Source organism: Aplysia californica, unplaced genomic scaffold, assembly GCF_000002075.1.
Source record: "Aplysia californica isolate F4 #8 unplaced genomic scaffold, AplCal3.0 scaffold00136, whole genome shotgun sequence".
In the NCBI taxonomy this organism is placed as follows: Eukaryota; Metazoa; Mollusca; class Gastropoda; order Aplysiida; family Aplysiidae; genus Aplysia; species Aplysia californica.
In genome coordinates, this window is record NW_004797406.1 from 3802 (window position 1) to 30282 (window position 26481).

A 26481-nucleotide genomic window follows, 5' to 3' on the forward strand; every position below is an offset into this window, starting at 1 on the left:
ACAGTCTTCTCGGATCGGATAGGAACGAGCAATTATGGAACTTTTTCATACGAGTATGGGAAAGTTTCGCACGATTGAGGTCCAATTGAGGGTTCTAAAATCGAAAAGAGTAGGTAGAATGCGTGATGTCCGAGTTTTTCGTAGCAGGAAGTAGTGTTCCTTCATGAAAACGATGAGGCTGAGAACTTGTAGGAAAAATTCGTGATGTCTGATCTATTACATTCAAGGAATTATGAAGTAGCCGTCCACGAAAAATTCAATATTAGTTTCTAGTCAAAACTGAAGTAGGGCCTATATTCTTTGTAGGCCTACAATGTATTTCAAACACGAACATAACAAACTTTGTATACATAACGAAAAGATTTGTTTCACGCCGATTTCGATGTGCGAGCGAGACTGTGCATGTATATTATGACTACCCACTTCCAGTAACCCACCGAACTTTAGCAGTGGGTGCACAGAAGACGAAGTCATGGTAGTCATGGTAGACCAACTTTTCTTCTTCTTTTTTTTCTCTACGAGTCCAAGGTAGCGTCGACTAACACATAGCATTGCAACAACAAAAAGGTAGCCTACATGTACCTCACTGGGGTGACACAAGTTGGGCTGTATTTTTTTTGTGTGTGTGAAATGGTATAGGTGTAACGCTCCTATAACACTAGTAGAAGTACTAGTTACGCGACAGGGCTTCCGAGTTTAATACTATCCATCCCAAAAAAGATAGAGCCACTAGGATATTCGTGTAACATGCCATTTCCCAAGGACAACAAAGTCGGATCGAGCTGAAGCTGGAACCCCCGACCCCGCAATCGCACGACTGGAAGTCCAGTAACCTAGCCACTACTAGGCTACCGACGCCACAGGCTGCAGGCCTACAATGTATTATAATAGAGATGTCTTGCACACAAACCGAGTCTATTGCTATTTCCCTCGTTTTTCTATCCGCCTTTTAAAACGTCTCCAAAATGAGTCGTGTCAACACAATAGAGTCCAGAATCTGGCCAATGCAATATCGATGGTGACGAGCACAAGAGACTTCTTCAAAAATTTTCTAAAATCTGATTTTAACTTAACTTTGTTCTGGTGCCAAGTCAAAAACATAATCTAAATAAAAATAGAATTTCTGAGGACAGGCATTACCATACATATTGCAAGTTCCTTCCACAAGTAAAGAGTTGAATTTTTATCAAGCCCAGGACATGTTCCCAAATTAATGCTGGTGAGAGTTCAGGCCAGCAAGTAATTAAAAAGATGAATCTATTCCCCGTGAAGCAGTCTTAAACTCACCAAAAATAATTTTAAAAGACTGAAATATTTATTTCATTTTCCAGGAACAAAAACACAAAAATTCTGAACATTGGTGAGCATCCTCTTTATTCATAAACAGCAGTATTGTGAAAAGAAACTAAAGCATCAGACAAACATAGGTGCTCATCATTTTCTTTCTGAAACCAAAAAAAAAATTGGGTAAGTGTTGGTCCTGGTATCCTATCTATATCTATAGCATTAGATGAGCTATTAGAACGTCCATAGTTCTGGTGTGGCCTGCCTTGACACTGGACATAAACAGGACCAGCCCTCGAAAAAACTGACTTCCCAAAGTGGGAATCAAATCCAGGATTTTTTGCATACAAGTTCAAGCTGTGAAAGACTTTTATAGTAAACTGAATATTTGTCAAAATATTTATTCCAGTGCATGTTCATGGTTAAGTGTAAAGTATTGTTCTTAAACCATAATTTTTTGCTATACATTCTAATAGAATTTCTAAATATATAAAATGAAATGCCACCAATGGCGGAATATTTCAAAGGAACAGAACAGCATGCAAAATATCTCAATTATATTTATACATTATGCAATACAACGTTTCAGATTCTGGGAAGCATAGTAAAAATATAATGGCAATGTCTGAAGTATAATATGTACATGTTGATGCTCTCGGCATTACCAACACAATACAAATAAATGTAGTTTTGTTGTTTTTTTCTCGCCTTGGGTAACAATGATATGGTTGGTAGTTTTAGTAGAGGTTTTACGGCGCTCGCACCTGTATATGGTCATATGAGCGCCAGAAGATTAGAGGTGTTACAAGAGAGAAACAAACATAAAATGGGTAAAGAAATGAACACAACAAGCATCTCATAGAACATTCAGTCAAAACAAGTCTCAATGTGTACCAAAGGGTTATGGTGTCAATATCTTAGTGGCCAGCATGGGCTGTTGTATCGAAAATGTTAAACGTGGGTGGTTGACAATGAATTGAAGATGAACAAAGAGAAGACAAAATTATTTCATGTATTGTGTATGTAACACCAACAAGACGTTTGAACTCAGCAGCACTGTTAACATTAGGATAACAGGATAGGATTATTTGTTTTGGTAAGTGTTTTACGACGCTCGCAACTGCATTGGGTCATATGAGCGTGCGGGACACATTAAACATTTTCACTTGGAAAGAAATTTTGACTTTTGCGCGGGTGGCAGCAGAAGCCTACTCTTATCGATTTTAGACCACCAAAGGATCTTTAACAAGCGCAACTTGCACACAGGTCCTCCGAGATTTTTCGCCCTTGTTCGAGAAGGCTAGGTGTAGATCTTTCCTACCAGAAGATCAAGGGTGTGACTGAAAGACAGCAGTAAGAAGGAGCCAAGAAGTAGCAGTAGAAAGGCAACAGGAAAAGTCAGGAGCCCAGAGGAGGGGGTAAAAGATGTGAGGGGGTGGGGACAGAAAGTAGAGACATAAGCAAACGACAGAACTTTGCTAGAGAGCAGGATAGGAGGTGAAAGGAAGACAATTTTAGAGAAGAAAATTTTTCCATTGTTACGCGGATTCGAACCCAGTACCTTTGAATGAGAGGCAAACACCTTAACCTCTCGGCCACGAAAGCCTCCAGGATAGGTTTTGAAAATATTATTACTTTTAGTGAGAAGTCATAGTAGACCACCAAAAAATGGGTATTTACTTTGACCATAAACCGCATTGTGAATTAAGAACAATGGGTTAAATTTCTCATCTTTAGGATCAAAATTCTTTCCAAATTATCATTTCAACATTTCTTTTATCCAGACCTGAATTTGATGGCTGTAACTCATTTAAAGTCTGGAAATGACTGCAGAGTTATCAAAATAGAGCTGCGTTAATGTTCTTCTGAAAAATCAAAAAAAGAACTCATTGCACCGTATTAATAAAAAGCTATACTGGCTACCAGTTAATGTTAAAGCTAGAATTGATGGCAAAATTGCTCCCACAAGTGCATGTTTGTTTTTGTTTTGGTGAGCATTTTATTGCACATGCAACACAATTAGGTCATATAAGTGCCAAAGATTATAGGTGTTACAAGTGAGTAGTTAATGCAAACAAGGAGGAGAGATAAGGACAATCGACGTTTGATAGGAAAAAAGGAGCAAACCACATCAGAGCACCCGCCAACCACTCACCCATACAAGCGTATGAACAACAAAGCACCACACGACTCTTTATTTACAATAACCTTATTGGTACATCATCAAGACTAAGGCACAGTGGACAAGCAAGTTATATACATGAAAATACAAAGTCTTTCATAAAAATTTCATTTTAAAAAGCTGGAATATATGTTTTTCCCCAAGCAGGAAGCAGTTCCTGAAGACTGTCAGTTTGAGAATTAGTATGGCAGAATTCGTGATGTTTGATTTCTTCATAGCAGGAAGTAGTTCCAACCGTTAGTTTGAGAACTGGTAGGCAGAACTCGTGATGTTTGATCTATCAGATTTAGAGAAATATAACTTAATACTCTTTTTGATAACACATTTGAACACAACATGTCCCATAAACTCTATGTCCAGCACGTCTGTTTGGTAAAATGTTCAGTACGCTGGTTTCAGATCACAAAATCCTCCATTCTGTCAGCTGCTGTATTATTTTTTCAAGTGGTCAGTTGGGTGGGTGTGTCTGGGAAAGTTCCAGTGCCTGAGAGCTTTATTAAACAACAACTGCTACACTCAAGCATAAAATGTATTGCTTTGAAAACCCAGTGCCAGTGCAAAATCTGCTCCACAAAGACTAGTAAATGCCAAGTTAATACAACAATATTGGATGAATAACTGCACTGAAAAAATGCCAAGTGGAAAAGAAAGGCCAATCGCCTTTGCTTCGCAGACACTCACAAAGACAGAAACAAATTATGCCCAGATTGAAAAGGAGGCACTAGGAATCATGTTTGGAATCCACAAGTTTCACCAATACATGTTCCTCTACGGAAGATCCTTCACGCTGATCACTGATCATAGGCCTCTTCTAAAGATTTCTGGACCAAAGATAAACCTACCTGTTATGGCTGTTGCCAGGATCCAAATATGGTAATTGGAACTCACCAGTTACCAGTACGAAATCCAGTACAGGAGAAGTCAAGATCACTGCAATGCAGACATGCTGTCAAGACTGCCACAAAAGGGACAGAGTCAGAGAATTAAAAGGACAAATTAGTCTATTTTTCTTACATCATATGACATGCCTATCTCTGCAGCTGACATTGCAGAAGAAACCAGAAAAGATGCAGTATTGTCAAAGGAGCTGCAATATACACTGACTGGGTGGCCAAATTGCATGGAGGATGACAATCTCACGCCATTCTTTCAAAGAAGGGAGGATATTACCACAGAGGCAGGAGTTCTTCAGTGGGGCCTGAGAGTGGTCATACCTCAGAAGTTTCGAAATAGAATCCTATATGAACTACATGAAGGACATATCAGAATGAACAAGACCAAAGCAATGGCTCGTTCATATGTATATTGGCCAAAGATAGATCTGGACATTGAGAAGATGGTCAAGGACTGTCACAGATGTGCAGAAGGGAAGAACATGCCAGCGCCGCTCCGGTATTCACATGGACATTTCCGTCAAAACCATGGGAACGGGTTCTTGTGGATTTTGCGGAGCACGAGGGTCAGAAATATCTCGTGCTAATTGATCTTACTCAAAATGGCATGAAGTAGTACCGACGACAACAACGACAGCACAGAGAACAAATGATGTGCTCAGACAGATCTTTGCAATTCATGGATTGCCTGTCACATTTGTCAGTGATAATGGCCCACCATTTCCGTCAAATGAATTTGAAGAATTTCTTCAGAAAAATGGTCTCCAGCACATAACATCACAGCCTTACATGCCTTCAACAAACGGATCTGCAGAGAGACTTGTTCAATCATTTAAGAGACTCATAAAATCATCGAGTCCAGGACAAAGTGGACCGCAAAGATTGTCCAAAATCCTGTTAAAACTCAAAACAACGCCTCCCATGATGACTGGCAAAAGTCCAGCAGAACTCTTATTCAAGAGAAAGATAAGAATCCGGTTGGACCTGATGAAGCCTGATCTCGTGTCTAACATGCGCCACAAGCAAGAAGCTCAGGCCCAAGGCAAAATCCTCCATGAATTTCAGCCTGTTGACTCTGTCAAGGTCAGAAACCACCGGCCAGGTGTAAATAGATGGGCAAATGGAGTGGTCTTACAGAGACTGGGAACCCATAGTTACTCTGTTCATGTAGGTGGAACGGTGCGACACTGTCGTATCAACCAGCTGCAGTCTGCTCCAGACTCAACTGCAGATATCAACGAATTACAGTCTCCGCTACCTACCGTCCCAATGTTACCAATGGGTCAGGATGAAGAACCAATGACCATCAATTGTTAACCCTGACACAATCCAAGACACCACTCAAGGACAAGCGTCACCACAACGGTCACCACTAAGACGTTACCCAAAACGTGTCAGAAGACCAGCTCAAAGAAAGGACTTATAACTCTCTACACTAAAGTGAATGGACTGTTAAAATCAAAAACATTCTCAGTGAAAGAATGGACTTGTAACTCTCTACATAAAAGTGAATGGGCTGTGTTAAGGATAAACGTTCTCAGTGAATTAATTTCAGATGTGCTATTTAGTATTAGAGTTAGAGACATGAAACAAATTATACCGAGGGACTCAACTCTGAAGGGACTAATTGTGTTACAAGTTATAAGTGATTAATTCCCTTGCATCATAATGTGCACATAATATTACCGTACTATTGTTTTCAGTCAGTGAAACAAAGTTAAGTTTAGTAAAGCCTATCACAGATCTTAAGAAGTCAGTATTAATGGAATTGGAATGAAAAGTTTCCATCAACTAAGGTATTATTGTTACAGAACCAGTAAGGCTAGAATGACCAATTATGAATGTCCATGATAGGTTAAAGTGCATGTAACTGTTTTTGAAATGATTCAAAATTTTAAGAAAGGGAGGAATGTTGTAACGGAAAGTAATCGCGATGTAACATTATAAGTACCCACTTTCAGTGTTGCATAACGAGTTCTGTAATCATTAGTACCGGTATCGTAGAGAGCAAGGAAAAAGGAAAAAAAGGACACACAGAACAAAGAGATGTCAACGGCAACACAAGCCACAATCATGTTACGTTTTAAGTCTTATTAAACCCTGGAACACAAACCGAGAAGTTCCTTATTTATTAATGTTTAATGTTGTTGGTGTGCTTGACTGTTCTCAAGAAGAATATACAACAATGAGCATAAGACAGTATTAAAGATCTCCCACTCCTATATCAACAACTTCTATCTTTCAATATTGTGAGTCTTGTCTTTCATTTTCAAACATGCCAAAATCTCCCATGGCAGCCCAAGACCATACTGTGAAATGCAACAAGGTAAGAAAATCAGGTTAAGCCTTTCCCATAGCCAAACATGCCAAGCATAATCTGAATCAGGAAAAGACAGGATCGAATTACCCAGACTTGTTAACTTGAACTTTAAGCTCAAGTATATTCAGCTTCCTAAAATTATTTCTTTCTGTAATGGCCAGATCCTCAAATCCTAGTCATACCATCTCACACAGCCTTTAAAACACATCTTGAGAGAAAAACTGTATCCAGTTCAAAACAATAATCCTTGTACTTCAGCTGAAAATGGTGCTTTCAAGCTGCTGATCAAAAAAAAAAAAAATTTTAATGGAGAAGCTAGCATGACACAAAGATGAATTATTTCCTCTCATCAATATAATGTCAGCATTGAAATTACTCACTATTACAAAGACAACAAAATCTGTCACAAATTAAGCAGTGACCAATAATTGGGCTGTAGAGCAGACAAATTAGATCTACTCTGACATAAAATCCATCAAGGCAGTCTTCAAAGGAAAAAAAAGACAGAGCCAAGTCAGAGAGGAGGTGGGAAGAATGCAGTGGCAATGGATTGGACATACTATCAGGAAGTTAAGCAGCTGCATAACATGGAAAATGTTGGACTGGAATCCGCATTGTAAAAGATCAAGGGGATGACCACGTGGAACCTGGAGAAGAGTCACAGAAATTGACGGGAAAAAAAGTGGGAAGACATAGAATAACATGAAAAGGTTAGCCCAGGATAGGGAAAAGTGGAAAGAGTTTATTCATGGCCTTGACCCTGACCTAGAGTGAGAAAGGCAATGATGATGATGATTATGATGATGATGATGATGATATGAAACAAAAGTTAAACAGGAAAATATGCTGAGAGAAAGAGAGAAGTATAAGCCAGATAAACAAAATCATGGTGAGTGTAAGGAAAAACCCCACATAAGCCTACTAAAAAAACCCAACAAAGTTGGGAGAACAAAAGAAAAAGAAAAACCAATGAAAACATAAGAAAGGTGAAAGATTTTTCTTTTGACACAGCAAGAAAAATAAACCACCCTCAGAGCAGTTCACTAAAGTCTGATGTCAGCCCAAGAAATCACCAAAAACAAGAGAGAAATAATTCGAAGCCATGATCAATCAAATAATTTGAACAAGCCTAATCAGGCAAAAAATGAATTTAAGGTTGTTTTTTTACTGAACATTTGGGAAGGAAGGTAATACATTTTCTATGGAGACATGAAAAGTTTTTCGCTCCCGCGACAGTCAGCTACATACAGAGTACTCTAAAGGCTGACATGGGCGGACAAGTAACTATGGGTTCTGAACGAAAAACAAAGAAGAATGTTTATCAGAAGTAAAAGTCTCATCACCCTATTCAATAATGTATTTTTTGGTCTTATTTGGTAGCCACAGCATAGGGACATAAATGTCTTCCCTTGAACAGAAAAAAGCGAATTTAAAAAAAACTGCATTGCATTTTAAAATGGTATAGAAGGAAGACTCAACACTCCAATGGCAAAACAAGAAATGCAAACTACACTATAACCCGGATAGGTCGTACACGGATTACTTGAAATCACACATGCGTCGAACTGTGTTCCCTTTTTTTTTCTTCTTTATCTCTGTAAGAAAATTACGCGAAGCTCGAACACAAACACGGAATAGTCTAACTAATTTCGCCGGCGTAGGGGTCTAAAGTCAGTGTCCTTTGAGGTGCACTGATAATAATTTTTAAACAGGGAAAAAGGCAAGGTCGGTAAAATAACCATCTCCCTCCCACCTCCACAAAAGCAGCCAGTTGTGCTATTTTTAATGCGCTTACACGTGTGCCCTCTGCGAGTGCCTAAGTCCTAGGCTAGACGCTCAGAGTAAGAACGTTATGTATAGGTCGTAAGCCTAGCTAGGCTTGTGTGGAGAGGGCGAGAGGAGGGGTTGGGCATCACACAATCCGCTCACACTGACCCGCCCAATTAAACTGTCTTGGTACCAGTAGTAGTAGACTCATTACCGATCAAACACAAAAGCATTGCTTATCGTGTTTCTCATTCTCAATCTCTGTCAATTTCAGATTCTCTCAAATTTCAAATTCAAGTCAATAGGCATAGATAGATCTAACCTATCTGATCTAGGACAATGGCCGAAAAATGAACAATCTCTGCTCTGACCCAATAGTATCTTTGTGGCTTCCCTTGATTCTCTGACATAGCAGATGCCATAACACTGTCCATGTATCCCTTGAACTACTGAGACCAGTCCCGACGAATTCAAGCAATCCGTGTTATACTGTATATCTAAAATAATCACATGAACTATGAAAATAAGAAACAATGGAAGAAACGACAAACAAAATACAGCAAACAGAAAAATAGCTGTCACAATTTCCCACACACACACTCTCCTCCCAGACATAGTGTAGCTATTTTCATGAACTCTTGAATTTGTGCACATGAGTCCAGCTGTTTCCAAACAATTCCAGAAATAGACGGCAGGAACTTTCCTCATTCTGAGACAGTAACAGTCAGGTTGACACAAACCATTTCTTGTCTGTCTTGGTTCTGTACCTTTAAAACTGCGACGTATTCACCCTAATTAAAGAAAACAAAACTAGATATTAGAAATTATGTGCCAGACTGTATACATTACTCCCTTCCTCCCAGTGAAAAAAAATAGTCTTTCACCTTACACAAGTCTACATCATCAACAAATGGTTTCTACAAATAAAAAGTGACTGTTATGCAAACAACTAAAACACAACTTAAGTTCTGTTCTAGAAGCTGTTGAATATTTTAATCCCAGTAATAGTAAAAAAAAAATTCTGGAGGGAGCATACAATATTTGATGTGCTATGCAAATTTTATTCTTACTAAACTACATCATTTGGGGATTAAATTTTTTAGCAAGAGTTTTACAGCACTCGTAACTGCATAAGGTCATAAGACCGAATGAAACATGAGTTATACATTCACAACAGTTCACAGCACGGCTTGATTTTGGCCAATATTTCGATTAAAATGTTAAAAATTCATGGTAAAAAAATTCTTCATTTTAAAATAACATTTGAAATTTTAATAACATTATTCATAATCTATTGTAAAGCTTTACAAAATCTAGAATTCTGTTCGAACCAACGACAGAGAACAGATCTTGCAATTTTTGGCATATAAAACATTTCCTCCGGGTCTTTCCACAGACACAAAGGTCTTACTTTACCAACATACCAACTTTTAAGATGTGTCTAATGGTAAAATCTATGTTGCATCCAACACAGAACAGTTTTTCATCTCCCTGGAGGAGGTATTTAGGTGTCAGAGAGGTGTGTCCGATATGTAATCGAGCAAAAATGACTTCATCTCTTCTGGAGAGTCCCGACGTTTTTTGTGGACCCAGTTTGGGAATGATGGTGTGAAGTTTATTGTTAATTTTTTTCTCCCAATGTGTCTCCCCCAGACCGTGGGAGTAGTTTTTTACCTTATTTTTAAAGTGTCTGGGGAGAGTGTTTATCGTTTATCTAAATAGAAGAGACAAAGATTCCTTCGCCAGGAGACCCACCTGCTCGTTTCTTCGGATGCCCACATGGCTAGGCATCCACGCGAACACAATATTTTTCCTGGTTTCAGTCAAAGCGTGTATTGTATTTTTTGTTGCAAGCTAACTATTTTTGGTTGTATGAGTGTGTAGCTTGTACGTGAGGTGATGTAAGACAGAGAGTCATATAGGATATGAAAAGATGTGTTAGGGGAATTTTTTTCGGAGTCCAGCAGTGAACTCTGCAGAGAAAATGGAGGCTTCAGGATGGAGTCTCCTCTGTTGTGTATTGTTCGAAGATAGGGTGGCGTCTCCACAGTAGAGTCCGATTTAGAGCCATCTGTGAAGATTAGCTCCCTACCCGGGGTATTTTTTAATAAGTGTTTTGTATAATGCTTTAAACATTTTGGTGTTTGTGCTTGCTTTGTTGTGTGTGGTGAGCTCCAAGTCTATTTTTGCCTTGGTGACGTGCCAAGGAGGGAGGTCGGGGAAAGGAAATTGTTCAATGCCTTGTTTGGAGAAGTGTATGTTTTTGAGGTCCTCAAGGACTCTGAGGCCGAAAGGTTTGATGAGTTTGTCGTTGTTGTTCTTGAATCTGCTTATGAAGCCTAGGTGTGTTCCGAAAATGTAGCCATGTGCTGGGTGTAGAGCTCTGTCTGACTGCGTATTTTAGTGAGAGTTGTGTACGTTTGAGTGTTAGTGATGGTATGTTTGCCTCGGCCTGGAGGCTCTCCCACTGGAGAAGTGTGGAAAGCCCCCAGGGCTAGGCAGAGTCCTTGGTTTTGTACTGAGGACATGAGGTTTTGCCGATCCATAGACTTGACAGCCGTAGTCAAGCCTGAATCGGACAAAGGAACAGTAAAGGTGGAAAGTGTTGAGAGTTCCCGTCCCACTCTGGACACGATAAATTAAAAATCCACACGAATGTCTTTTATGTGTGGAATGAATGTAAATTTTTTGTCAAATATAATTCCGAGGAAACTGAAAAGCCTGGTCCTGGACGGGAATTCTTTCCCCGTAAAGTGTGAAATCCGGCTGAAGCACGCGTCTGCCTGATCGGCAGAAGTGTAATGCAACTGTCTTTGACGAGGAAAACATGAAACCTTTTTCATTTGCACACTTTTCAAGTTCATGCAGCTGCGTTTGCAACAGCCTTTCCACAGATCTTAGTAGAGGATTTTTGAAACGGTAGCAAATCAGGAAGTCGTCAACATATAACGAGCTGTCCATGCTATTTTGGAGGGTCTGAACGATGGAATCTATTTTGATTTCAAAGAGGAGAGGAGAAAGAATGCTTCCCTAGGGCACACCTTTCTCCTGTTGGTGGGGGTCTGAAAGGCAGGATCCGACACGAAACTGGAAGGAACGGTTCTTCTGGAAATTGCCAATGAGGGCAAGGAGATGACCGCGTAGGCGGATAGCGTGAAGGTCTCTAAGAACGCTGTACTTTCAGGCTTTCTCTGGGTCAAAAAAGATGGCGACCATGTGGCCTCTTTCGGCAAACGTCTCGAGTATAAAAGTCTCCAGGCGGACCAGGTGATCCAGACTGGATCGAGTTTTCCTGAATCGGCACTGGAGACTGTTCAGTGAGCCCGTCGTCTCTAGAACCCACATGAGTCACCTGTGAATCACTTCTTCTTCTAGTATGCACAGACAACTTGTAAAGGAGATTGGTCTGTAATTGGATGGGAGTGTGTGGTCTTTGTTTGGTTTGGGTATTGGAATAACAGTGGCGAGTCGCCAAGACTTCAGAAAGGTGTGCGACTCCACATGTCGTTGTATATGACTAATAAAAGTAAGAGTGTTTCTGTGAGTAAATGTCTAATGATTTCGTTGTGGATGTCATCCGGACCTGGGGCTGTATTGCCCATGTCCGAGGTGCATGCTGTTAGTTCGTCTAATGTGAAGTCTGCATTGTAGGATTGAGGGTTGTTTGAGTGGAAGTTTAGGTGTTGTTGTTCTCTGTTAGTTTTGATGTATTGGAAGGTGATGCTGTAGTTTGCTTTGGATGAATTTTTGGAGAGAGATGTAGGTATAGTGCTTGCAATGTCTACCTGTGATTCTGATGTGGTTCCATCCGGCCTCTGAACATGCTGAACGGTGTCTTGTGCGTCTACCCATAATTTTTTTTAGCTATTTTGAAAACTTTGTTGGAAGGTCGCTGTAAGATGTACTTGTCCGTGAAGTGTGTCGTTGTCGATGTAGATGGTGGTTCCACCCGAAGCAATCTGATTCTCCATATGAATATGATGATAGGCAGAAAATCCTCTTAAGTCTCTGGCCTGTTACTTGTAAGTGTTGCAATTCTGCAATGGAAGGTCCGCGTCCGCTGGCATTCCATTGCAGAACTGCCATTATGAGGCCTTTTTAGGTTTGGAGCACAAAGGCCTCGGCTTCCAAACACAGAATCTTTCTTGTGGAGGAGGCAGAGGGTTTGCGAGGCCGCCGTTCTGGATTGGGCGGCAGCCTACTGAGGGATTTGGGAGACGAGTGACAGACCGGGGAGGGGGATCGGAGTTGTCATCCTCCATTGGTGGGCTAGTGTCTGCTGAAGGGCTGGGGAGAGGTGGAGCAGACAGAAGGGACTGGGAAGAAGGAGGGGGGGAACACCTCATACTCCATTAGAGGGGTGGGGCGTGAGGAGGAAGAAGAAGAAGAAGGGATAGAAGAGGGGGAGGGGAAGAAGAGGGGGCAGAGGAAGAGTCAAACCCGTCCTCCCTTAGAACCAAAAAACGGTTAGACAGTGGCACCTCGATGGTGAGTGCCACAGGTATAGCAGGAATCTTTTTTTACTTGGGTACAAAGACTTGCCTGGTAACCGCGGGCTTTGGGGGGTTGGCAGTTGAAGTACTGGCCGACCTTGTGACCGGACAGACTGCTTAAAATTTTGCGCATGACCAGCCAGAGAGCGGGGTCCCAACTGGCGGGCAGACAGTCTTTCGAGCCTCCTGAAGGGAGCAGCCATTTTACACTTTGGTTTTCTTGGATTGCGCGTTCTTGGATCCAAGTCGGGCAATCCTTGCTGAAGGCTGTGTGCTGACCGTGGCAATCTAGGCAGCAAGGACTAGCCTTGCATTCCTTTTCAGGATGCCCGGTCTTGCCACAGCAAGGACAAACTGCTGCGTTTCGGCATCGCGACTGGCTATGGCCGAACTTTTGGCACTTGAAGCAGCACAGAGGGTTCGGCTGCGGACAATGCCTTAAAAGCAGTACAATTTCTCTATCCCAAAAATGTGCATAGAATAGAACCGAAGGTCGTAGTATTCACGAGTTTGGTCACTTCTGTTTCCGTTGCACACTTGACAAGGAGTTCACCAGAGGACAGCTTCTGTGCATTTGTAGGGATGTATCCCAGCGTTTGTCTTAGTGCATCTCCTGCCTTGAAGAGATTTAGATCTGAGATTTTCTTCTGTGCGTCTTCTTTACTTGAGACGGCACTGTACAGCTGCAGCAGAAGCTCCCTGGGAAGAGGGAGGGCAGAGGCAGCCGTAAAGGTCCTTTTGGCTGTGGTGGTTGTTGGCTCGGCTCTATGGCCACACCCACTTCCGTAGGCCAAGACTTTTTATGAGCATTGGGAGCTAGAGAAGGGTCATTTCGTTTCTTATTATCCATGAGAATGTAATGGTTGGTTTGACTGCGGGGCTTCCCGCCCGCCACCAAGCCCAACAAGGGGACACATCACTCAGATATCAAGAACTGTGCCAGGGCTACCCCGGAGCTATACTCTTCACGAGAGTGTACGAGACCCTCCTGTCAAGATTGACCCAGGGACTGAAGGGGTTTCAGCTCCCAACCAATTGAGTGGCAAGGGCCGTGAAAAACCTGGGCCAAAGAGGTGTGTTGGAGAGGGACAGTCCAAAGACTGATCTCATCTCAATTGAACCTCCAGGTACCCGGTTTCCCCCGCACGGGTCGCACCTCACGATCGACAAGGCGCCCACTTTGTGGGATGGATGACCTCTAATTTTGCTCCACATGAGGTCAGCGGTGGAAGAAGAGATAGAAGAAGACAGAAAGAAGGAAGGAGAAGAGGAAGATACACCAAAGAAGATGTCGCACATGAATCCCAGAGGGTTGGGGTCCACGGGCGACATTTTGTTATTGGAGAGGTTTCACCTCCTGCAGATATGGGAGTGGGTCTATTTATAATGCCCCGACCAACGGGAAGCCAGATTAAATTGTCCTTTCTATGAATTCTCTTTATCTTCAGTGATGTTTCCATTTACCCATGTATGAGGCCTGTCCCAGAAGGGGGCTCCAGTGACTAAGTACTAAGTGAGTAGTGAGTTTAGACTCTCGAGTAAAGTCAAGTAAGTATCGGTGACACACAGATCAGATGAGTGGTCACTGGGGTGTGTCCTTGAGCAAGACACAACAATCCTAGCTAAAAAAAACCAGGACACAGCACAGTAGCGACCAGAAATGGCATTGTTGTGAAATAGTTCTGTATTGGTATAATAGTGGGTATTTGTGTATTTGTGTATGTATATATGTATATATTTATGTACGTATGTATGTATGTGATTATAATTATGTATTTATTTAAGTTTGTATGTTTGCCATTGTAAACCAAATTGCCCCTCTGGGGGTCAATAAAAGTGAGTTTATTGGGGGGGGGGGGGTTCAAAGCATTTCCCTGTTCTGTAAAATCATCAATTTTTATCTTACAGACGTGACATTTTGTATATACCTAAAGAAACATACTTTATATTTCTATTCAACATAGTAATGGTTGATGGTTGATCTCAATGCACTTTAATTTATCATCTGATGAAGCCAGCAGTCAAATGCAGTGACCATGTCTGCTTTGGCCAGAGTCCTTAGCACAGCAATTATTACTACCTCATCTCCAAATCACGGCCCCTTAGCCTTTCTTGGATTTTAGGAGAGAAATGAAAGTCGCATGGAATAAAGGGACATATTTTTTCAAATAAATCAAAACAGGCGATGAAACATGGGTATTTTTCTGGGATCCAGAACTGGAAAGGCAATCAACAAAATGGAGAAACCCAGGACCATTACGACCCCAGAAAACCTGAGGCAAGCAAGTTGCTTTAAAAGTGATGCACATCATGTTTTTTTTTATCAGAAAGGTGCGGTTTTGAAATGGCCGGTTCCTGTTGGCACAATAGTCAATGCTGACTATTACAAGATGGTTCTTCATAAAGCTGACATCAGCAATAAGAAGAAAGTGACTGGGTATGCTTGAGCAAGGTGTTGTCTTCCATCTCATGGTAATGCACCTGTGGACATTTCTTGAAAGGTCACTGATCTCCTGGACTCCTGGCAGTGGGAAATCCTTGAACATCCTTGCTATTCCCCAGACTTAACACCATGCGACTTTCATTCTTTCCCAAAAATCAAAGAAGTAATTAGGGGCAGTGATTTGAAGACAAGGATGAAATGGTGCTCCAAACAAATGCTTCACTAAGGACTCTGGCCAAAGTGGACATATCACTGCGTATGACCAGTGGCTATATCAGTTGAAAAAGTGCACTGAGATCAAGCATATTATGTTGAGTAGAAAACATGTTTCTGTATGTACAAAATTCCATGTCCCTAAAATAAAATAATTAATTTTACAGTACAAGGAAACTTACTTCTGGGACAAATTACCCAGCAAGAATCTCTATACAGCACATTTATTCGATGAAACATGAGGGTTTAAATATGTACCTGTAGCAACTCAAAATATGTGATTTTTCCTTGAAAGTACAGTGTAACTCGGATGCAACAAAAACTCAATTCAAATCTCAACGATAGGAGAACCATATTCAACAAATACCTAAATTTGCATATTCATACTCAACTAATCAACTCGAAGGATTAGCCCCCCCTGGCTTTGAGCATTTTTTATCTACTCTATACAATACTCTATACCACGAGACCACATTTCGCCGTGCACCCTGAATTATTACATGCTGCTTGGACTATTGCATATCATACATTGTATACAACGACTGACCTTTCAGAAACAGACACCCACTATATGAGACCAATTAGAAGCTTTCTTTCCCACCAATACACGCACTGTTGATGTGCATGAAACATGGGTCTTAATTGTTAGAATGTGCTGGAGTTAGGTGCGGTCAGATGGGCAGCCAGGACATGTGTGGCTGTTTGTCACTGTACTTCAGTAAGCAGCACTCAATAAAGTAGATATATGTGTCCATTTATATCATCAAAGATACAAATAAAGTATAATCTGCCACTTCTACTCAGAAAACAATGTGATTCAACAATAACAGCCATATTATCTACTACTGTGACCATGAGATAGTCCACCTTTTATCTATTTTCTTACCAGGTAACTGGAAATCGCCCGAATATTTGATATTATCTCAGTTTTATTTACACGATCTGGGGGAAAAAAAGGAAAAGTGAGAATACACGCCCATGAATACACAGCAGTGTTATCCCCATTATACTAAGCACACATTTGTTGCATATGTGTAAATAATACAAAAAAGGTTAATTCTCTCTTTTCGCAAATTACTCAATTATTGTCAGCCAATCATTGTCAACAAACAAGCTCTTTATAATTACTCTCCTACACCTGCAAACCATTCCATGACCAGAAAAAGGATTTTCCTCAAAATTCTCCCCAAAAAATGGAGTTTAATTTTTTCTAAATCAGGGTCTCCAGAACCCGAGTAGATGGAAGATCAATAACAAGCTGACCGTGTAAGATCACATGTAGTGCAAATACTGTAGACAGATAAAAGCAAATAAAAATAAGCATTTTCTCGTCATTAATGATCTGTCCCAAAGCAGGACAAATAAATGCAAATAAAAATGTATATTCATGTCACTTATTACAAGTCTCCAAAACAGGGTAAATAAACACAAATAAAATTGAGTATTTTCAAATCAGTTACGACAAGTCACACACGACCAGAAGAAAACAGGATTTTTTTAAAAATCCGATTTCATTCAACTCTAATTTAAGTCCTTTGATGGGAAGGGGGGATTTTGATAAGAAAACTCAGAGATTTTATCATTGTATTTGGCAGCTTTGTTCTCCATCTCCAACAAGATTTGAAAAAGTCCTGCTGCTACTCTGTACACAAAGAACAAATTTCCAGATCCAGAAATCATTGTAACAGATAAGATTCTCCATCCTACATTTTATACTTAAACAGCAACAGAACTGCACGTACTTTACAGTAATCCATTACACATGGCCTATCTTCTCCAAATTATACTTAAAATACAAATAAAATAGGTTTTCGACAGAAAAAATAAAAACAGAAATAGACAAGACCGACTGGGTCCTAGATACGGTGTCAAATCAGAGCAAACGCACCAGAAAGTAATTTCTATTCAGCATCATATTCAACAAAATAGCTTGAAGTAAACTGGCATTCTATTTTTTCAATAAAACATTAAGGACAAAAAGCAACAAAAGTCGAAGGCATCAAACAAGATAAGTAACTATCAAGACAAAATACAAACTCAGATCTGCCAATTTTTCAGTGACTGAAATCTGATAAACTATCAGTTTTCAAAGACAGAAATAGGGAAAATGTGAGCAGAGATCATGTTTGCAAGTCAAACGTCCTGCAAAATCCCACCAAACATCTGAACAGGTTAAAGCTATCAATTTTTCTTGGCTGAATACAGCCAGCAAATTAATGTACGAACAAAAAGAACAAAGAAGCAAATGCCACATCAAGAGAAAAAAAACTTCCATTTTCTTCAAAGGAGTGCTACATCCGGAAAACAACACTTTCCCTGCTCTTAAATATTCATTCACTGGGGACTTGGAAAATTTAGGGAAGAAAATAACTTTTCCTCCTCACTATTTATTATCAGATAAATTACATCAATATTGGGACCTCGGACCGTAAAGGCAATCGGAATTCAGGAATTTCTCGATAAAATTGGGAAGGTTATTAGGTTTGCAAATTCAAAAAATGTATGTCTTCAATCAAACACTGTTTCAATGAAGGCCTATTTTTTTTTTAAATAAGGAAAACGTTTCATTGTCACTTTTTCCACTTTTCTACTTGGAATGAAAAGGGCAAAATTCACCATTCCGGAGCCATTCTGCAAAATGGAGACAGCCTTACGACTTAAATTTTCACCAAAGTTTCAAAGTCATCATGTTTAGCAAAAACACCATGCACACATGATGGGTTTTTTTATAACGGCTTACCTCCTTTTTTCACAGGGCAAGGAAAATACTCTTTCACCTTATCACAGGTGAAACCAGAAGAATACCCCAAAAAGGGTTCAGAGTCACCGTAGAAAAACACGCTGGCATTGACAAAACCAGATGACAGGTCGTGAGCTGAAATAAATGGAAGAAGATTATTATCCATCACAAAAATCTGTACACTACAGTGTGGTTTGAGTCAAATACATAATAATACAGAATTCTCCGCTTAAGATCCTGGTGCCCTGCAGCAAGGAAAATGCAGGATCTTAAGCGAACGGGATCTTAGCCGACCCACCAAGAGAAGAATGTACAATGACCCATGTTTAAGCCCACAACCGGTAAAGTGGTCTCCCTTCACTCTAAAATGAACTGACGTGACCCCTGGGAGGGTTTATGACTTACGGCATGCAAAGAGTGTGCATGAGGCATGCCATTTTCACTTATCATCCTGTCGAGAGTCTCAAGATCTACGCTTATCCGGTTGCCCTTTCACTTTACTTGTTCAAAATTTATAGCTTTCCACCTCTGACTGAGTTCCCCCCTCCTTTGTCATTATGCACCATAGCATTGTGACCACACCAGGCGGGCCTACTGTAGAACACACCAATCAAAATTCAGTCCGTCTTGCAAATTCCGGAGTAGAGACAACTGCTGCAATGGTCAGGGAAAAGTTCACAGTTCAATGCGATCTCGCCAGGAGTGAACTTGTAGGCCCCTACCCATCCAGCGGGTGATTTAAGTTTAGGTGGAGAGCTCAAGATGCAAGTCAGATGTTTAGGGAAAACAAACACGTCGGCGAGTGCACACCTCAGTGTGACCCAGTCTGGGGTAAACATTGTACCTTTTCATCGTGACTTACAACGCACATGTGATCACATATACGAGAGTGGTTGATCAGTAACGCAACAGGTGGGTCAATGATTGCAAAATTTCACTCTTGGTTGATCGGCAGTGCCCGTCTGGGTTTTGTTCCGTAAACTAGGATCTGAAATGCGAGATCTTAGCCGAAAGTAGACCCTCAGGGTGAATCAGAGAGAGATCTTAGGGGTGACTTTTGTATAGTAAAAATTCTGTTTTCTTAACCCTTCCTGCTCCATGCGCGCATATTTTCAGCAGCGCATTTCAGGGGGTACTGAATTTGCGCATTTAAAAAAATTAACGAAAACCTAATTAAATCTTAGTTTTCATAATATTTGTTTATTTACCTTTCAACAATGTTTCATGTTATTATCTAAACCTCATTACAAAGATACTACATCACTTTTTAGAATGCATGCCTCTTTTTCTGAAATACTGCAGGGTCTGCTGTATTGGCTGGAACCGGGGTTAGGGGGTACACAAAAATTGCTGGGGCTGGAAGGGTCAAAACAGCGAGATCTTAAGTGAACCGGGATTGTAAGCGGTGGGATCTTAAGAGGAGACTACTGTATACAATGATGTACATTCTGTAATACTTACAGTAACGATTACAAAATACATCAGAATTTAGACTGTGATATTCTTTCATAAATTAAATAGGTAACTAGGCTACTTTTCCAACAGACAGCACTGGAGGACAAAAACTAAAACCAAACATTCTTATTAAACGTGCATTTCCTCACTTTCTCCAAGACTTATTTCTATCGAAAAATCAAAACAATATTACATCTCAGCAGTATTTGACATCACCAATAGTTTTATTTCTTTGGAACTTAAATCTCACTTTGGTTAGTAAAGCTGTAAGAATACATTTTTTATTTTCTTGTACCATTAGTCAGCAACTAAAAGTTAGGAGCCAAAATCTAAGATCCCATACCTGGCCCCAATTGACACAGTACTATTATGCTTGCAACCTAAATTATACACATACTTTCCTCACCGGCATTAAATATTAGCATTGCAGTGTTTCTGGAGTGAATAGGAAATGATGACTTTATCTTTATGGGGCTTCTTTCCCCTCTCTTTTTTCATGAAAATTAAGTGTTACTCATTTCATCATTAAATGTTTGTTCCTTGTTAATAGTGTAGTTGTTTCAATTTTATTTTTCATTGTTGTCAATATCAAACTTTTAAAGTCAAATATGGTTTCAGTAGCTAAAGAAAGGGTGAGACTATGTCCAATCCATCGCCACTGCCTTCTTCCCACTTCATCTCTGATCGGGCTCTACCCTATTTCCCTTAACACGTCCTCCATGGTAGCCCTATCTGTCCTGATCCTGGGTACATTTCTCAGACACTAAACCTATAGCAAAAAGACCTGGATCCTCTCATGCAAGTCTGAGATGTGTTCTATGTTTCATATCCATACAACAAGACTGACTTCACATTCGAGTTGAAAATCCTCAGCTTTATTCAAAGCAAGATATCCTTAGTCCTCCAAATCCTGTTTATATGAAAGCAGCATGTACTTTCCAATGCAGAACTTAATTTCAACTCTTGTTCCTCCCTCTCTGTCAATTATACTCCCAATTTAGAAGGACTCAATGTTTTCTTGAGTATTTCCTTTTATAGTGACTTGCTCTTTTTGTGATGTATCTATCTTCAGGAGCTTTGACTTTCCACGATGGATCCTCAATGCAATAGACTATGATAGGCTGTTTAAAACTCGAGTTTTTGCCGCATCTGTTTCTGTGTGTGCAACAGAAACATGAAGTTATCTGCAACGTCCAGATTATCCAACTGTGACCATGGAGTCCACTGTAAGCTGTTTTTGTGCCCGCTTCAATATCTATTACATTAGAAAATATCTGCTCAACTCTTTACAAAATTTGACGGTTTTATAGGATTGCTTTTCTTTCTTGCGTGCATGCTGCCACAGGTACAACATAGCTCTTGAATAAATTAGATGCATCTCTCCTGTATGTTTCATGGCAAAGCAGAGACCAATACTGACTACACATTCAAAACTGCACCTTTCTTCTCTTATAATTTAACAAGAATCTATTACAATTCACTCACATTAACTCTATCATGTCGAAGTCAAATATACAATCATTTTTTTACAGATTTATGTAAATAAAAACAAGTAAAATTGGTTACACTACAAAATAGAAGAAAGTGAAAATAATTATTCCAACTACAAATAAATCTTGAAACATTGAGCTTTCTGTCATTTAGTGTAATGGTTTGCTACATGGGATGAGGAGGATGTTACAATGTTTCAAACACTGGCAAAAACGTAAACTTGACAAATGACACCAGCAGACTCGTCTTTGCATTAAGTAATCTCCATGACCCTAAGCCAAGTAGTCTGGTGGTTTCGAGTTACCGGTATGCTTATCAAGAGGCATGGAATCAGGTGAAAAGTGACACTGTTTAAAAGAATAATTTAGACTGATATTTAACTTAGTACGCAAGCACAAAAAAAGCCCAGGAAGCAAAGCATAGTTTAGGAACTAACAATATCAGAAATGACAAACAATACAAAAATCACAACACAAAAGAAACATACTGAGAGTTGGAAAAGAAATATGGAAAAGGTCGAACAGTAGGGAGAAAGTATCACAACACGTAGAAAAGATCCACAAAAATATATATATATAAATAAATAACCTCCGTTCAAGGTGCCCTTCTGTAACTTGGAATATAAAAACTAAAACTAAATATTTTAGCAGTTTTACAATCTTTTCAGTGATGAAAAAAATAAAAAGTCAATAAAAAGTATGTGATACTAATGATAATCAACTTACGAGATGTATACTCTAAATGCACTTTAACTTCTCCAGAAGACTTGAGCACTTTGGGAGTCCAAGTCATGTTGAAAGGAACTTTGCCTGATTGCAAAAAAACGTTTAAACATCAACAACAAAAAAGTGTTTCAAATATAGAGAGCAATAAAAGACCTAAATGTAACAACTACAATCCAAACTTTTGAGCAAAGCAGCGAAGAAATGCATATATATAATTATATAGCTCAAATCTGTCCAAAACAGCCATCTGCATTACCACTTCCCACTTCCCCCCTAGCGTTTTTTAAATATATATATATATAATAACACTGCCCAAATCTGTTCAACGCAGTCACAACTGCTATATTTTGTCAACCAAGAAAACGAAATCTGTCATCGCCCAACACATTGCCACCAGCATGTAGGTGAGCTGACTTGTCCCTCCCACTCTTTACCTAATTAGACCTGTCGGTCACAGATTTTCAGCGGCTGATGCGTGAGAAAATGCAACAGTCATAACCTTCCCCTAACTGAACCATCAGCTGACCACACACGAATCAAAGGTGAGTTTAGAGGCCCTTCAGTTTATCCAGTCAGTAACAACAGACATCATCTTGAACTTGCAAGAGAAGTGTCACTCGTTTGCCAAGTGGTGGCAGCCAATTTGCTTGTTTTTAATTTATCCCCCACCATGCATTTCTTTTCAAACACTCACAGACTTGCATTTTTCTTATTTTAGTTTTAGTTAGAGCTTTACAGCACTTGCAACACAATATGGTCAAGTAAGTACCGAAGATTAGGGGCGTTGTAAGAGAGTAACATTCTCAAAAAAGAAGGAGGAGAGATAAAGACGATAGATGTTTGACCGGAAACAAGGAGCAAATCACACCAGAGCACCCACCAACCACCCACAGCCTTGCATTGACAGACACATATCATATTGAGATGCATACACAGACAGAAAATACATGCTGTTACACTTATAACCATAAAAATATAGTTTAGTTTTATTAAGAAATTTACAGCGCTCGCAACTGCATAAGGAATGCAAATATAGACAAACACACACTTATGGAAACACAAAGACAGGTGGACAGACAGATACAGTAAAACATATTTATAACGTACTCAGCTTAAAACATACTCTAGGCTGTAGCGTTAACCTCCTGAGGTCCCAACTCCAATATTTAGTATTTTTACTCTAAAAACTCAAGCCTAAAAAGTACCTGAGAATAAAACATACTTTTTGCTAGGTCAGTCAACAAAATACATTGTACCGGTACATTGTGAGGATAAAGAAAAATGACAAGCACTAGTTTTACCAAACTCATACTGTAATCTAATCAGCTACCACAAGAGGGCGAGATGGTTTCTTTTCTTCGTTTTCATCTGTCCTACCCAAGATGTCCACCTGCCTAAGGCAAGAGAATGACTTTTGCCCTCCACGATGGGTGGCCCTTTTGGATAATTGCGACTGTAGTTTGTTATATATTTGTTGGTTTATGTTATAATAATAATAAATTCGGAGTGGCTACATGCCCGATATCAGGTGGCTAGCGTCAGGTTACTAGCCCGATGCCGGGTGACTAGCCCCTGGCTACTCGCCCGATCTAGGATTTCTGCGCATGTTCCGGGCGAACGAATTCGGTCGATTAGCTCCGCCAGTTCAGCGGCATCTGGCCGGTGGGGATTTCTGTGCAAGCTCCTTTAAATAGTCAGTCACTCACTCTCTTTCTCGTTCGCACTCTCTCTCTCTCTTTCTTTCTTCCCCCCCCCCCCCCCTCCTCCCCTCTCTCTCTCTTTCTCTCTCTGCCCGAAGACAAAATTTATCGCTTACAACCCAGCACTGGAACGTTTGTTTCTACTCGTATCACGGGCCGTCACGCGTTAAGAAGATGAGGTAGATCTAGCTCCCAATTTAAGTCTCGTTCAGATGCAAGAGAGGGCAATTGAAACATCTTGGTAGAAGTTAGACAATCTTTAATAACATCACGGCGCTGCATTTCTATTGTTAGTAACTTTGTCACCGGCATTCCAATGAATGATAATAATTAAATAATTAATAAAGGATGATAGATCTAGGGGATCTACAACATTGTAGTCAACTCGCGAGGGAAACCTCGGAAGACAACAAAAATAGATGGCGGGAAAACATCATCTGTGATCTCTTTTGGGCCAATCACAGAGGTGTGCTAGGTGCTCTCAATAGCTTCATGTCGCTCGGAAGGCCCTGAGGCCGTGTTTACGTTACCTAATACCGGGTGCCCACTACGGATGGGATCGCCCGACTCGGTCGCCTCAAGAACAAACTTGTTTGTTTTCAGTTTCAGGCGATCGAGTCGGGCGATCGGCCCGATCCAGCCATAGTGGGCACCCCGTAAAAGACTAAGACTAGATCTAGGTGACCGGCTCCGGGTGGGCAGAAAATGCTAGCCACCCGAGGTTGCAGAAATCCTCACGGGCCAGTAGCGTCAGGCGTCTCGACCGAATTCAGTCGACAAGCCTGACGCTAGCCACCCAAGATCGGGTGAGTAGCCTGACGCTAGTTACCCGACATCGGGCAAGTAGCCTGACGCTAGTTACCCGACATCGGGCGAGTAGCCTGACGCTAGCCACCCGACAACGGGCGAGTAGCACCTGCCTAATAAATAATAATAAATAGCATTTGTATAGCGTGTTCCCCCACTCGACAGCAAACTTTTTGCGCTTTACACTGTATTATTATCCCAGCAGACCGTGGAATACTCCGAAACATTCTCCGATTCTCCGTTTTCCGAGAAGCACACAGTGCAAGCACCTGATTAAGCGCTCAAACACTAACAAACTGACAAGATCTTTCGCTGTCTAAAGCTGGGTACCCATTCCCACCTGGGTGAAGTGAGGAAAATATGTGTTAAGGGCCTTTCCCAAGGACAAAGTCAGGCCGCTGACGAGATTCGAACCTACAACCTTACGGTTGCAAGTCCGAGAGCCTAACCACTTTGCCACTGACGCCACAATTATGACAATTACTGATGTGTGGTCTTTTTTTTCTTTTTTTTTATAGTAGAACGTTTTACGGCGCTCGCAACTGCATAAGGTCATATGAGCGCCAAGGGGTGGGTGTCAACAGAGAAGTCTTTACAGGGAATCAGACTTAGACTGCTCACCTCTCTAGCTTCAACAGCACAAGGTCTGCTTCGACTATCAAGGCACCCCGGAAATAACAGGTCAGAAGAGAGTGACAAACATACAAAAGAAGTAGAAGAAAATGACAATAGTAAGGATCAGGAAAGAAAAAGCAGCAGTTACCAAAATAGTCAGGTTACTCCCCCCCCCCCCCCCCCCCCAAATAAAGAGTCAACATCCATGATCCTGATTCTGAACGACACATTGTAAGTCAAAAGCCTGCCTGTACCACATGCCTGCATACCTTATAAATAACTCCTTGGCCTGTCCCTTAAAAAATATATTCTAAATGCCATATTAAATTTTAGGTTGACTTAAAATTTGTGCATAGTATATTGACCATCTATGAACTGTCATTTTTTTCCCTCATCGTTTGGTTTTTATCTTTATTTTGTGTACACCAAGTCTGAGAAAATTGCAACAAACAGGTGACAAAACAGAAATGTTTATACATACTCATGGTTTGATTAAAAAAACTAAAACACTTTGACTTTCTGTCTTGTCAGTCAATACAATTTGAAATTATCTAGCGCGTTTGTTGCCATTTTATTGTCCAAAAGTTGCCACAAAAATGGCAAAAGTTGCCTTAAAAGTTGCCAATAATTTTCAAGCTTTAAACTGTGTGCCAACGTATACGGCAATATGTTGATAGAGGTTAGGTAACTTAATCTAAAGAACCAAAATTTCTTGTGTTCTCTTTCAAGCATCCAGAAGATCATTAAAATTTGTAGCCACACGGAGTGTAAAAACGTGGAAAATAAAGTTTCACAACAGAATGAAATAAAAATTAGAACAGAACATAAACAACCACAGAAATTAACAAATAAGGGCGTGTGTCCTCCTATCCGAAGAGTGGCCGTTTTAACCCTAAACGTGTGTTATTCAAGAAAAAAAACAGGATATTACATGTACATTATCTAATCACACACAAGGGGCCTGCCAGTGTCAGTACATGTACATGATGTATTCGGGTTTGGTGGAGACACGCTCTCACATAACGCTGCTTTTTTTTTTTTAAAGGTAGGAACAACATCAAATTAAATTATATTGACATTACGATAAACACAAAAAATAGAAAACACATCAGAACAATAACAAGAAAAGAAAATAATACACCAGCAAATTAAAACACAACAAAGAGAGAAAAATAAAAGAGAAACAGCAATATATAAATAGTATGTAATGTACAAGCCTTTTTTTTTCACATGAAAACAACACATAAGCATGGGGTCAACAAGTAAGAAGAAGTGAAGTGAAAGTGAAAATAAACTTTCTTTCAAAAGGTAAAGAGGTTCAGTTTCTTTTTCTTTTTTTTTTTTTACTTTTTC

General features: G+C 40.2%; 2 protein-coding genes across 2 annotated transcripts in view; one reads left to right on the forward strand and one right to left on the reverse strand.

Moving 5' to 3' along the window:
- Positions 1–3464: 3464 nt before the first annotated feature.
- Positions 3465–26481, reverse strand: part of LOC101856886 — a 34898-nt gene continuing 11881 nt past the window's right edge. Inside the window, exons 3-6 of the mRNA XM_005096722.3 lie at positions 22007–22090; positions 18336–18470; positions 16482–16537; positions 3465–9237 (exon numbers count right to left, since the gene is read on the reverse strand). Of these exons, the coding sequence (XP_005096779.1) occupies positions 9151–9237; positions 16482–16537; positions 18336–18470; positions 22007–22090 (362 nt within the window). The 3' untranslated portion in view covers positions 3465–9150. The remainder of the gene's footprint in view (positions 9238–16481; positions 16538–18335; positions 18471–22006; positions 22091–26481) is intronic.
- Positions 5284–5676, forward strand: LOC106011524. Its single transcript, XM_013081545.1, has one exon. It carries the CDS (start codon positions 5284–5286, stop codon positions 5674–5676), a length of 393 nt encoding a protein of 130 aa, XP_012936999.1.